General features: G+C 36.5%; 2 protein-coding genes across 2 annotated transcripts in view; one reads left to right on the top strand and one right to left on the bottom strand.

Annotated features, from left to right (window-relative positions):
* The first annotated feature begins 1350 nt into the window (after window positions 1-1350).
* On the top strand, window positions 1351-2432 carry LOC128809059 (uncharacterized). Its single transcript, XM_053980754.1, has 2 exons — window positions 1351-2274; window positions 2407-2432. The coding sequence occupies exon 1, from the start codon at window positions 1351-1353 to the stop codon at window positions 2239-2241; it is 891 nt and encodes a 296-aa protein (XP_053836729.1). The 3' UTR covers window positions 2242-2274; window positions 2407-2432.
* Window positions 2433-4473: 2041 nt separating this feature from the next.
* Window positions 4474-14445, bottom strand: part of ANO3 (anoctamin 3) — an 82480-nt gene continuing 72508 nt past the window's right edge. The window contains exons 20-28 of the mRNA XM_053980158.1: window positions 13887-13998; window positions 13079-13136; window positions 11462-11559; window positions 9842-9987; window positions 9583-9735; window positions 8781-8928; window positions 7502-7582; window positions 6555-6660; window positions 4474-5780 (exon numbers count right to left, since the gene is read on the bottom strand). Coding sequence (XP_053836133.1) covers window positions 5598-5780; window positions 6555-6660; window positions 7502-7582; window positions 8781-8928; window positions 9583-9735; window positions 9842-9987; window positions 11462-11559; window positions 13079-13136; window positions 13887-13998 — 1085 coding nt within the window. The 3' untranslated portion in view covers window positions 4474-5597. The remainder of the gene's footprint in view (window positions 5781-6554; window positions 6661-7501; window positions 7583-8780; window positions 8929-9582; window positions 9736-9841; window positions 9988-11461; window positions 11560-13078; window positions 13137-13886; window positions 13999-14445) is intronic.

The raw sequence follows: 14445 nt of genomic DNA, 5'->3' as shown, positions 1-14445 counted from the left end.
GGCTCATTCTCGCCCTCCACATGCTGGTTGCTGAATTTGACCTCAGAAGAACGTGTGTTTTGCGGCATGAGATTGAGTATGAAAGGACTCAGGGAATTTTTTAAGCTACTACATCTTCTACAGGAATATAGGTTAGAATTCACTGAAACACTTTCAAAAAGTGTCACTGTATGCATTTTAGTCAGACAAAGTACGCATTGGAATCACGGTCTGTCTAGAAGTGGAATTCTATTTGAATTCTAGAATCAGTCTTAACATCAAATAATTATTACAAAATGCTGCCTTTATATTTGTTTCACACTTTGCCCCTAAACAAGCAACATCAGCACTTTATGAAGATTCCAAAAAAATATAATGCTTCTGGAAGTACTACTGCATTGTAAGTGATTACTGATAACCACTATTTTTATCTCTGTCCATTTTCTTAATAGAAACTAAATAGAAAAATGTGATTTTTTAAAAATTTCCATCAACTTTATCACATTAATACATAGCTGTTTGCATAAAATGAGTTTTATACTGGGCTATTGCTAGTTTATAATAGTTTCAATGAAAATTGGTGACACTTACAGGCTAACTATGCTAATTTGCCTCCAAACAAGCTGTGACATAATGCAAAAGTTTGCTAAGTTCCACAATGCCACGTAGGACTTGACAGGTAACACCAATAGATTCCATGGCTCCAGAAATTCTCTCTGGCAACACTCTCAGTTGGAGTCGGCAGTGGAGGAAGCCACAGCAAGGAAAGAGTAGATGTGCATTACACATATGATTAGACTGATCATCTTAATGGAACATTAAGAATAGAACATCAAAATTCTTGCCTTTCTCCATATTAATACTTGCCCTAAAGCTATGTTTCCCAAGGTATTTTTCCTTCCATAGAACTTTGTATGAAGGAAACTTGTGGAAATTTATTAATTATTCCATTAAGGTATTTATCTACTAACCTATATTTGCCAGTCTGTCTAAACATTTTCCTTTGGAGCTTTCCACAGGACACAATTGAACCTAACTGTGCCTCAGAACACAACTTATGACAAGTTGTTGTTCGAAAAGGGCACAGCTGATGTGTATTTCAAACTAGTGAAAATATGTACTTCCAAAGAAACATCTAACAAAAAAAACCAAAAGCTCACTTACCATTCATCATCACTAATGAAATTTTAGCCCTGTCACCATTTTCTCCAGAAATCCTTTAACAAAAAGGGTTAGGAAAGAATTGAATCATTAATGTTGGAAAACATCACCAAAAATATCAGGTCCAATCTTTGACCAAATTTCACCGTGACAAATAAATCACAACAGTAAGTGCCATGTCCAATCATTTCTTGAACACTTCCAAGGATGATGACCCATCACCTCCCAGGACAGCCCATTCCAATGCTTTCAATGAGAAAATTCTTCCTCAAGTCCTACCTGAACCTTACTGTGTGCAGCCTGAGGTTATGTTCCCTTGTCTTCTCCCTAGCTGCCTCCCATCTGGCTACAATCTCTTTCCAGGTAGTTGTGGAGAGTGATAAGACTGCTCTGAGCCTCATCATCCAACTAAACAACCACAGCTCCTTCAACCACTCCTCCTATGACTTCATCTCTCCAGATGCCTCACCAGCTTCACTGCCCATCTCTAGGCATGCTCCAGACCCTCAGTGTCTGCCTGGAATTGAGGGGCCCAGAACTGGACACAGGTTTCAATGTGTGGCCTCACCAGTGCCAGGTACAGGGGGACAGTCGGTGCCCTGCTCCTGTGGCCACACTGTTTCTGACACAGGCCAGGATGCCACTGTCATTTTGCCCACCTGGGCACAGCTGGCTCATGTTCAGCTGCTGCTGACCAGCTCCCCCAGCTCCTTTTCCACTCTGCCCCAGCCTGCAGCACTGCAATGGGTTGCTGTGATCCAGGGACAAGGCTTGGCACTTTGCCACACTGAGCACTCCACTGAGCTGGGCCCACGGATCCAGCCTGCCCAGGTCCCTCTGCAGAGCCTTCCTGCCCTCCAGCAGATCAACAATCTCACCCAACGCAGGACTGTCTGCAAACTGACTGAGGATGCCCTCGATCCCCTTGTCCACATCACTGGTAAAGACATGAAAACAGAACTGGCCCCAAGAGAACCACTCCTGACCAGCTGCCAGCTGGATAAACAGCATTCACTGCCACCCTCTGGGCATGGCCATCCAGCTCTAACCCAGCTAAGAGTGTACCTGCTGCCACTTTCTCCGGGAGAATGCCATGGGTGACAGTTTCTGAGGCTCTACTGAACCCATCAAAAGGTTTGCCTTGTTTCCAAATATCCAAGGAATATCAAATATCTCAATGAGTGTGCTGTGGGAGCCTGAGCTGAACATTCAGGCAAGCCTCAGCACCCAGTTGTGAATACTCTTAATGCTTCCCTCTTTGTACAGACAAACTTAGGAGAACCTCTCATTAGGATGGCCAATAAAACAGAATTCTTATCTTCCTTTTTTTATTCTCCAAAATTCAGATCTCACACATTAGGCACAAATTTAGAATAAAAAGTTGTAAGAAATGAGGTGTATATCACATATCTGGACTTTGTGCCATTTCTGAAATGGAAATTTCTTTTGTCTGAAACAAGATGCAGAAGTTGGTTAAGAATAATTAACACATTTTGAACAAATACTTTATATATAAAAAATCTAGTTGCTCATGCAGTCTCTCTAAGGGCGCATGCATAGAGCAAACTTTTCATAGATTAGATCTGCAATGATCTAAAGCATTTTTGCACAAACTGAGGTTCTAAAGCTTTGTCAAATTTCACATATGCAGCCTGCATGCACAGTCTAGTCATACTAGTCATTTGTTTGAAAAGACAATATTTAGCATATTAAAACATCATTCACCATTCAAAAAATACATTATTCCTGAGGACAGTGTGTGCCTTATTCTTTAGGAAAGTAACGTGCAGTCAATGAAAACAGCATACTGAGCAAAGTCTAGGAAAAAAGTTTCACAGCTTAAGCAAATGGCTAGACAGTGGCAAGACCTTTACACACTGTTGATGTCCTCCAAATGTAAAGGACACACAGAGTGTTTCTCCAAACTTCTTGTGCTTTCCCAGTGCATAAAATGTACCATGTCAGATCTACATACTTGTCTTTCATATACTTCTATATTCCAGTGTTGAAAAAAAATCATTTTATATATATATATATGTAAATCTTAAATACGAAAAGATTTTTTAATGTGGTTTCTCAAGTCCAATTGGAATTTACCTAGGTATGTATTGACATGTGCCCATATCAATAGCAGAAACAAGAAAGTATAAAATAATATTTCTGATTTTTGCCTGGTTTTACCCTGTATCTTTATAACTTGGGCCAGCCAAGACATTTTGTTTTTAGAGAAAATATTGAAAAGAGCTCATTTGTGACTATCTGAAGCATTCAAATATTATCACCAGGTGGCACACAAATAAAAATCGGGACAGAGGGTTAATGCTGTCAAACAGTGCTTGACAGTCCATGGAATGAGACAGAGAGACAATAAATTAAATCAAACCTTGTGATTCCATTAGCACTGAAGAGAGTGCAGTACTTTTTTTTCTGTTAATGACTCCTGAGGAACTTAATGCACAACCCAGAACACGAAGGAACAAAACAGCCTTTCCAAAATATGGCAAGCTGAGTCCCATCAGCCCTTTATCACAGAACGAATGGGTAATGTACCTGATTGGGCCAGATCTTCAAATTTCTTTCCTCCTTTCATGCAGTACTACAGATACTCCTACAAGTGCCTTGTCTTGTAACAGAGCTGAAATTAACCGAGAAATCTCATTAAAGTGGTGGAACAACTGAAGAACTTAGAAGTCTGATGTTAGGCTCTCTGGATACAACAGATCCTATTTATCTACTTTGATGGGCTCTTGACTCTTGAAATTAATTTCAGTGAAATAAAATAAAATTATTGTGCTAATAAATACAAGTGAATACTTGACTCACAAATTTAAAATTACACAGGATAATGTAAACATCAAAAATCCAGGTCTTTTCATACCTGTCAGCAGTGATTTTGCTGCAGCTTTATCCCTCAAAAGAATGTCAAAATTTGTAGACTTCATAGCTACTGTGCTTTGCTGACTCTTTGTTTTTCAGATTTTTCTCATCCAGTACAGAGAAGCATTATTTTAAAATGTACAAGAGAAACAGAACTGTAATACTCTTTATCCATTCCCTTCCCTGTAAGGTATCCCTTCAAATTTGTTTAAACATTAAGTGCTTTTCCTGTATTATGAAATGTTAGTAACAGACAATTTCATCACCAAAATGTGACTATTAACCACAAGCAACACTGCAGTATGCTGTTTGAACATAAAAACTGAAATTTGACTCTTCAATGAACATCTACGTTTTTAGTGATTTTATCGAAAAAATCCTCCCCAAAGTGTAAGAAGGCATACTAATAATAATAATAATAATAATAATAGTAAATCTATGAGTAACCACCGTGTGTGTATGCATTTATATACAATCTGTATACATATTTGCCTGTATCCAGCTCCAATGTTATGACATATTTAGGCCAATAAAAGAAGTGTACATTACTGCAATATTTACTATTACAATAAGAAGAACATTCTTACAAATTGTTCTTCTCCTTCCCTGAACAAGTGAGCCACAATGTTATACTGTATGTCTCATATATATCGGCAGAAGCTTGCATACTATAAAGATATAATTGTATTTTGAAGAGAAAGTCGTTTGCACTGCATGGGAGTATTTCAAGTTAGCACTCTGTGAAGTCATGGAATCATTGCCCAGGCAGATCAAAAGGAACAGTAACACAGCATGAAAATGACAGTTCTTTCATCCTGGAAGCCTGTGGAGATGGCCTTTCACACACACAGAAGTGCAAAGACAACTCAACAGCTGTGTAATTTTCAAACAGAAAATTACCTTCTCCTGGTGCTGCTGTTTTCTTTCTGAATTTGGACTTTCTAGTTTTCAACTGGTTTTCAAGATGGATAAATTAATGACACTGATGTGCAAATCTTAAACTGCATAGTATATATTTAGCAGCCACAGACCCCTTTTTTAGGGTAGGACCACATCCACAATCTCAACAAGAGACTAGGACAAACCTGACAAAACAGTAAGCCTGAAGGATCAAGTCATAGCCACAAAGGCAACAACTGCTCTTTTCTTTAAAGGCGTTACAGATGGAGCTGAGCAATCAGAAGCTGTTTAAGTAGTGGATATCACGTAAGTTGGTTTTAGTCATGCCCTTACTCTATAGGTTCACAGGTAATTTTCTGTTTTCATCATACTGATAGTATCTTCATAAACAGCATGAAAATCCATTGCCTTTTTTAAAAACAGTGTCTAGATTTTCACTCTGGACAAATTTCTGAATGCCAATTGTCATTGGAACTCATCACAGACTCATCACAGGTAAGGCTTTTCATTGACATCACTGGAAACATCTATTTTTCGGTGGCCACCAAAGTACGCAACCGTACTGCCTAGCAAGAACATATATACACCACCACCAAATCTCACACTGATGCCAGACTGACTTCGTTTTGTAACTTCACTCTCCAATTTCAAACAGTGTTTTTGTTGCAGCTTGGTAAAGACTAAGGCCATTCGTGGTGATACTGTTTCCCATTCTTTTTCCTTTCTCTTTGCAAATGTTCCAGTTCAGCCTCATACATCATTTCCTGGACTAAGTATTTCTCTCTTCTCATTCTGTCACACAAATCTTTGGGTATGTCTGGAATTAGGTAGGCAATGAAAGACTTTATTCCAAAAACAAGGTGCTGAAAAGAAAAACAAAACAATAATTGCTTAACATATAAATAAGTATTCCTTTGTAGGACTACTACACTTTAGAGCCTAAATGTCTGTGGCAAAACCGGACTGAGATTCAATTTGTGACTGAAAGGCAACTCCTTTGGTTTTTTTTTTTAATAAAAACACTCCTATGGGAGTAAATGAGTGATCTAAAAGAAATGGGTAAATGCTGAAGTTTTCTAAAAAGGAAAACAAAGGGCAGAGTTAGTGACTTAAATGCAGATGTGACTACAGGATATGCTAGTTTGATCAACAAATGCCAACACTACCTACAAGCAGTCCTTGGTCAGGGCTTATCATGGAAATAGGTAATCAGATTCCTGGGGAGTATGCAATACATACTTCAAAATTAGTACACATGTTTCAATTGTTATATTAGCCTAGCATCAGGGATCATTTTCCTGACACACATTCTATCTTGTAATAACTGTGCCTAATATACACAGAACTTACAGTTCTTTTTCAATAAAGTAGGAAAGATTGGGCAGAGAACCAACATGATGCATAAGATGACTGTTAAGGAAATATGATTTTAGAGGAGTTCTACAGCAAGTGCATGCTCTGCCAATTCTGTTTGAAGTAGTTGATAGTCAACAGTTTGGGGAAGACAATTTTTTTCCTCTGTCTTGACTGTAATGAACAAACAATTGATTAAAATGACAATTTACTTATAGGACGACTATAACGAATCAACTCAGACTTATAAAAGGTTTAAGGAATTGCTCCCTTCCACAGCTAACCTCAAACACTATGATGAAGGCCAGTCGTGCTGCCAGGACATGCCAAAACTGCAAAGTGAATTCATATGGAGTTGAACTCCACGGTGGGGCTCTGTAGTCTCTGTACCTGCAAAGCAAAGAGAAACCCAGTGAGTTACCCCGTGCTCTCTTGAGCAATTAATACTTTTGACATGGTCAAGTGGTCTCTAGTTCATCCCAGATCTGGCTAAAAGGAGAGAAACTGAAGTGAAAGTAGACTTCAAGAGGAGTTAAACTGAAAGGGAGAGCAACTGTCCAGAATACAGGCTATTAAATAAAGCTGTTTGTGTGACTTTTGTGACTTTTTTTGACTTTTGCTTCCAAAAGTCCAGAGCAAACAGGTTTTTATATTGTTACAAAGCTGGAGAGTTAAGTGTGTTGATTCTAAATTGGTTCCTGTCTTTGCTTATAAGCATCTGAGAGTCTCCAGACAAAGTTTGCATAAATGAAGTATGATTCTAATTTAAACTAGTGCTCACTGCAAAACTAAGCAGGAGTGCACTCATGTCCTATTTAATTTTTATGCTGTATTTCTTATATTCATCTTGCATAACTGTTTGCAATCTCAACCTGGGTTAACAAAAAGTTTAATTGTGTATTTTAATTTATTGACTTCAGAATGCTTAACAAAATTGAAATGAGGATTTTTACCCTTTTTGGCAGCTGGTAAAACTTTCAAATTAAACAATTCATAGAGACATGGAAGATAATGGCTTGCGAGAGTCCTACAAAAACTCCAAACATAAATTTCCAATATGTTAGCAGCGTATCTTCCCACACACTCTTCGCACCTGAGGCTGCCATGTTGAACAAACATGAACTCCAATGCTTTTACGGGCAAAAAAGAAATGCCAGCAATTTCAGCACTTTTAATTTATTGTCTGCATCAATGTCCATGCCTGTATTGCAGTGAGAGCAAGGAAACGTACCGACAGTATCCTGAGTATCCCATCCCAAGTTCACTCAAATCAAAAACTGACAAACTGCTGTTGACATATCCTTTTAAGCATCTGAAAGAAAAAGCCATATGGGCAGTACTTTTTTCATGAAGTGGCTAAACAATAAACATTCTGTATATAAACATATTCTACTATCAGATACTGTGAGCATAATACTTTATTTGCTTATCAGGACAAAAGCAATTCTAAAATTTTATGCAGAGAAGCAAAGTTTACTGGAAAAAAAAGACTAGCATCTGTTTCAGGTGTTTAAAAGTCTATTCTTAGCACTTCTTATGGTTTTGCTTCTTACCTGCAGGGAGATATAAACCAAAAATTATTGCTACACTGTTTTAAGTGTTTTATAAAATTACTGATCTTTGAAAGATGGATAGAATGTCAGAGAGCAGAATAATTTAACACCCTTGCAGAATTGGCCACCAATAATGCATCATATCCAAAAAATAACAGGTTTTATGAGTTTTCACCAGCAGTAAAATGAACACTGTATATATACCAAACAGTTCTATTAAAGGCAAAAATGTATTACTACTATTAATTACAGAAATCATAAATATATTGATTTATGACTGTGAGAGTGATTTTTTGCTGCTGCTTGAAAACCACAGACATGAAAGATATCCTTTCTTCTTTGAAATCTGTCTTGTAACTTAACTAAAGCACATTTGAAAGTCAAAGAAGATTTAAGAAGAGATGCATAAGGAATCCTTTTATCATCTGGATCTTCAGGTTTGCTGTAATACCTCAAATCACTACTGACAAAAGAAGAAATAGAATTACATTGTTCTCTCTTAAATGGGTAGGGTGCATTAAGCACTAACATTTTTCTGATACTATCTCTTTTCATCCCATCCCACTTGACTATTTTTGCCCTTAAACTCTCTTTTCCTGTGACAGCTCAGGAAGAGTATATCACTATTTTTGGGAGCATATATGTGTGTTTGGGAATGTACTGGGAGAAGACAGTATAGACCTACTGCAGAGAAGAGGAAAAGCTTATCTAGAAAAGATCTGAAAACTGATGCAATGTACAGACTTTTTTGTTCACATTGAGAAGGGAAGAGATGATTTTCCACTTATATAAACAGCTACGTTGCAAACTCTTTGGAAGGGCTGACTTACTCGCACTTCACATCTGGGAAGGTTTGCACATATGAAAAGGAATGTATCTGACATATGTTAGCGTAGAAATACAGCAGTAAATTGTGCACTGAAAAATACATGTATATATAAAGAATATCTGAATTACTTTTCTTGTCTGTACCCTTGATCTGTACAGGGACCATATTTGTATGCATAGACAAAACGTGGAATGTAATCAGAAGTAATGGCAATAACAAAGGCATTGGTGATGACAGCCAGAACGCCAATTCCTTCCAGAATTCCATACCAAATACCTAGAAACAAAAGAAATGTCAACAAAGTAGTCAGTTTTTCATAGTCATATTAAGTCATATAAAGTCATACTAGTGATAATAAAGTCATTATTAGTCATACAGTTTTCCTTTCTTGTTGAGAATGAGTTATGAAACAGAAAAACTACTCAAGATGAAGCCATGTCCCCACATTACAGCCACCACTTGTGCCACCCAACTGAAATCTTACAACAGGGCACACCCTACTGAGAAGATACAGCCAAGCAACAAAGGCATAACCATAATTTTTTGTTATAAAGGCCAAATAGGAGGTTCTGGAAAGAGGTTTCTTATTTAATTCCATTTTAAATTAAAAGTTATTTCAGCCCTTTTATTTAATTTCTAAATTAAATTTATTTTAGACCTAGATTTCCACAAATCAAAAGCCTGAAATACTTTTAGCCTGTTTTCAATATTCAAACTATTATGATTCCTTATTGTAAACGGGAAACAAACTTGAGAAATCCTCTGCAAAGCAACTAACTACCCTTTTGTTGCCGAAAAGGAAAGTCGTCACTGAAATCTGTGGGTTATGTTACCATCTTGACACATGAAACACTTCAGGGGTTAAGCTGTTCTCAAGAGGAAAATCCAAAGAGAGGGTAGCTGACAGTGACAGCCATTAGCTTCTCTCACCTATATCTGTTGCTCTTGCAGGCATGGGTCTTCGCCACTGAGTGACAAACTTGTACGCATCTAACCTGATTTCTATGATGTTGTTGAGCAGTGCCAGGAGAGGTGCCAGGGGGAAGGCAGCAACAAAAATGGTGGTAAAGCCAAACTGTAAAACTAGACAAGCATTTCTGTGGTTAGAAATCAGAAAGTCAAAACATCTTTTAACATGCAACACAGTTCTACCTTCTGAAGAAAATCAACACCTTCCAAATTTGCTCACCCATCTCTAAATATTCGTCCATTAAACCATGGAGATTCATAGGTTGCAGATTCCAATCTTTTTCCCATTGAGGTAGAGAAATTTTATTCTCCATTGACTGCCCTCTTCTCTTCATTTTGCGTCGTGACCACCAATTCTGTAACAAACTTTATTAGATAAAGAGAGTATTAATGACTGTATCTGAGCACAGATTTAAAATATGTTCTGGTACTGTTTCGAAATAAGTGGGCCTATTTTGAACAGCATCAGGATGATGCTTAAATATTTTATGGAAAATTTTACATCATCGTCTTAGATACAATGCAAAGAACTTATAAAAGATCTCATAATTCTGCATTATAATTTTGATTGTCTTTAATGTAGCATGTTAGGCATTGTACAAATAAGCTTTTCAGAACATGGAACATGCTTGCATGGACTTTTTTTATTTTGGTAAGATTTACCTGAATGACTAAATAAAAAAAAAAAAGAAAAAAAAGAAAAAAAACCATGCATAACAAGAGCACTAAAAAGTAAATAATGCTTTATTTCAATCCTGTAAAAGACAAACCAGGTCAGTGGAATTCAGTAAGAACGCCATAGTAAAATACACTGAATGGTAGAGTACATACATTTTTGAACAAACGTGAAGATCTAGATACTCTACAGAGTATTTCTTTTCTTAAAGCAGGAAAAAGCATTTAAAAAGGTGTTGCTGAATGCTGAAGGTGGAAATATTTAAGACTATTCTTCATAAAGCTGTGCAAAGATCTTTTCACAAAGTAGTTTTAAATATTAAGAAGAAGTAGGCTTATGAATTAAACGGTTATGTAAATGAAAAATATTATCCAGTACTGACACATGGACCAACTAAAGACTACTATTTGTTTCTAGGTATTATGGAAAAGAGACTAAAGATGGGAAAAAACTTTCTTGCAAGTCTTTTTATAAAAAGGCTGCTCTTTTTTCTCAAGCTAATTTAGTGTTTGGCTCTTGATCTCTCTTGTTACTGAAAGAGCAGTTTGTTAGTTTGTTTGAAAGATAAATTACTCCCTATGTTGCCAACAATGGTTTTGTCAAAACAAAACATTTCTTTCCGTAACAGAATATAAGCATGTTCTAAAATAAATTTTAGACAAAGTTAACATCCTGCTTGGCTGAGAAGACAGGAAGTCTGGCAGTTCAAGTAGATTTCTCAATTTCAAAAATCCTCATTCCACAACATACAGTACACTGACCCTCATGTGCAGAACAATTGCAATTGCATGTTGTGAGCAAAATCCTTTCTAACATATTTTCAAGGTTGAGACTTCAATTTGATCAATATTTGATGATCAATATTTTACTGGAAATATATTCTTACAGTTTCAAGAGAAGTGTAAGACTCTTAGCTCATTAGTAATTTCAGAGGATGAACATCTCTGTATTATGGAAGATGAAATCATAATAAACAACTGAAATGCTTAACATACCCTGAGAATCTTTATCTTAGAGCAGAAGTTAATGCTTTCCTTGGGAATAAAGTGACAATATCTGAGGTGCAAAGAGTGAAAACATTCTCCAAACATAAAACCATTTCTCCCTAGCACTGAATCATGCTGACAAGTATTTACTGTTTTTAAAATTAACATCTGAACTTACGGATAGCCTAGTTCCATGAAGTTGTTCCACATTTGTTTTAAAACCATAATAACTCCCATTTGTAAGCACAGATCTATCAAGCAGCCGCTAGGATGACACTGAAATGAAGTGGAAGAGATCAACAGCTAAAATCAGAGAACTCCTCTATTTTTTATTTGTTCAGAGTGTAAATAAAAAATATTTGTTCAGAGTGTAAATAAAAAATATTATTATAAAAAATATAATAATAATTGAAAAACACTAATCTCCATCTGCTGAAATATTCAAAGAAATGTTAATAAAATAAACATTAAGAGACTTCAGCTGAACAACCTTTTGACATGTTGTTAGATATTAGATCATAGTGCCTAATTTAAAGGTATGTGCGCTAGATATATATGATATAGACCATTTCACTTAGACAAGTACTTACTCATTTCAAAAAAATGGAGCAATATTTCATTTGCAATAATCTAAGTCTAAAGAGAGATTTACTAGCAGAATTTCTGGTACTGGTATGTTATCTATAGCTATCTATCTATCTATCTATATATATATGTGTGTATATATATATACACACATATATATATGCACTGCCATATTAAAATGTTAAGTAATTGCAGAACTATTTTTCAATTAATTGACTACAAAGTTATGATATTTTACTCTGTGGCTACCAAGTTTCAGTAGAAGAAATCTGCTTTTCAGAGAAAAGAGGAAACTTCACCATGCTGGTGATTTGCAATTCCAACATTCAAGTTAAATTTTGAAAATATTATTTTTCTCTTTTTAGAGTTCTATAGAACTATAGATTATTTTGGGTTGGATAAGGACCTCTTAAGATGATCTATTCCAAACTCCTGCAATAAGTATGGCCATTTTCAACTAGGTGAGTCCCATCCAACCTGATTTTGAATGTTTCCAGGGATGACATCCATCACCTCTCTAGATAGCCTGTCCCAGTGTTTCACCATCCTAATAATAATAATTAAAAAAAAAAATCTCTTCCTTACACCTGGTCTAAATCTAGCCTCTCTTAGTTTAAAATCATTAATCCTTGCACTGTCTCAACAGGCCCTCTAAAAGTTTGTCCCCTTCTTTCTTATAAACACTTTTAAGTACTGAAGGGCAGTACTAATGTCTCCTTGGAGCCTTCTCTTCTCCAAGCTGAGTATCTCCAACTCAGCCTGCCTTCACTGGAGAGATGCTCCAGCCCTCTGATTAATTTTGTGGCACCCCTCTGGACCCATTCCAACAGATCCATTCTTTCTCTGTGCTGACAGAAATTTATCAAGTTGATTAAAAAGCTGACGGCTTTATATTTATGTCCTCTATCAAAAAATTCCAAGTACCACGAGATTCCAATCTTGTAGGACTCCCAGTGCTTGTGAGGTAAGCGACTATTACTGATGGCTATTCCCTAGGGCAGAGGCAGAAAGAACTTGTGTGCCTTGGGCAGGGTCACTCAGCACACTGGAGAACACAGAAGGAAAAACCCATCTCCTGTATCCTATCTTTTGCTATGAATAAGAGTTTAGTATTTGCTGCACTTGGAATAATAAAATCTTTAAACTGGGCCTCAGCCACTTCCTTTTTACTCATGGAAATGCCACAGGAACACAAACCAGGACTGCTTACCTCTTCCAGTCTCCATCTGTTAAAAAGCTTGTTGTACTTTCCTGGGCGGCCTGCAAATCTGGAAAATAAGATTTCTGTTTCTCAGTGAACATTCCAGAAACACTCTGTATCAGTAGTTGTTTCAGAACATCCACTGAATTCAGGCAATATCAACAGAATAAATCACACAGGCTTAAATCTGGTGTCCATAGGATATGGAAGTTTCAAAATGCAAACAAAGGCCATCATTTTGCAAGGTTCTGTAGGTTCTGCAGGAATAGTAAGTGTGACCATAACAAAACTGCACTGAAGATGAAGCAAGGTTAGATCTGTGTTGTATCCCATGCTCTAACCTAAAGATACGCACAAAAATTGGAGTCAGAATATTTGCTTGTTACTCTTGTATAACGTTTGCCAGACAATATTTACTATTTACAGAAATGCATTCTTAGAAATGTAACTCAAGGGGAATAAACAAGAAAAGATCAATAAAGCCTATTAACACAGGGCTAAATACAGACCCACATCTAGGAAGCGGCTGCGTTTTCAAAAGTTCTGAGTTCTTGTTTAGTAGGAAAGTCATGTACACCCCCATTTAAAAAGTAGATTTTTTTACTCTCTAGTTTCATGAGTAAACATTTCAAGGGTCCAACCCTTACATACATTTAGAAATATTTAGCATTTTAATTATGCCCAGAAACCAACTAGTACCTAAACCTTACAGTTCAAACTTCCACGGTATTTTCTTCAAATCTATTAAATTAGTGAAGATTTTGAGTTCTGTGCAAGTTTTCTTTTAAGTGCAATTGGCAAAGATAATTTTTCTTACCTGCCAAGAAAAAAGGCGATGTAGAAGATGGAGCTGTTCAAGTTGACAAACTGAAAGAGGAACATTTTCAAGGCAAAGCTGTTTTCCCACTCGGATTCTGTTCTAGGGTGCTCTTCAGAAAGACACGATATACATTATATAAACAAAGATGAAATTAAAATATGCGTAAGTTTGCTCACAAATCAATCAACACTAACAAAACAAGTGATGGGTTTAAGTCATGGTGCCCCATCATGTTGCAATTAATTTCTCTGCATTGCCCCACCACAGACTATGTTGTTTCTATGTGGAAACTAGAAGATAGAAGCCCCTTAGTTCAGCATAAATCATAATACTATGGGAAGACACCTGTTTCACTTCCATGAAAACATTTGGAAACAAGTGCGAATTTTTATCTTAAGCTTAAAGGTATCTTGATTCAAAAGAAAAAAATTCAACACAAAAAAAACCCCACAAAACCAAACCAAACAATGAAATCCCAAAACAAACAAACAAACAAACCCCAAACCAACCAATGAACCAAAACAACCCAACACCCCAAAAAACCTGAAAGCACTTG

Source organism: Vidua macroura, chromosome 6 (assembly GCF_024509145.1).
Source record: "Vidua macroura isolate BioBank_ID:100142 chromosome 6, ASM2450914v1, whole genome shotgun sequence".
Classification (NCBI taxonomy): domain Eukaryota; kingdom Metazoa; phylum Chordata; class Aves; order Passeriformes; family Viduidae; genus Vidua; species Vidua macroura.
This window is presented reverse-complemented; position numbering and strand designations above follow the sequence as displayed.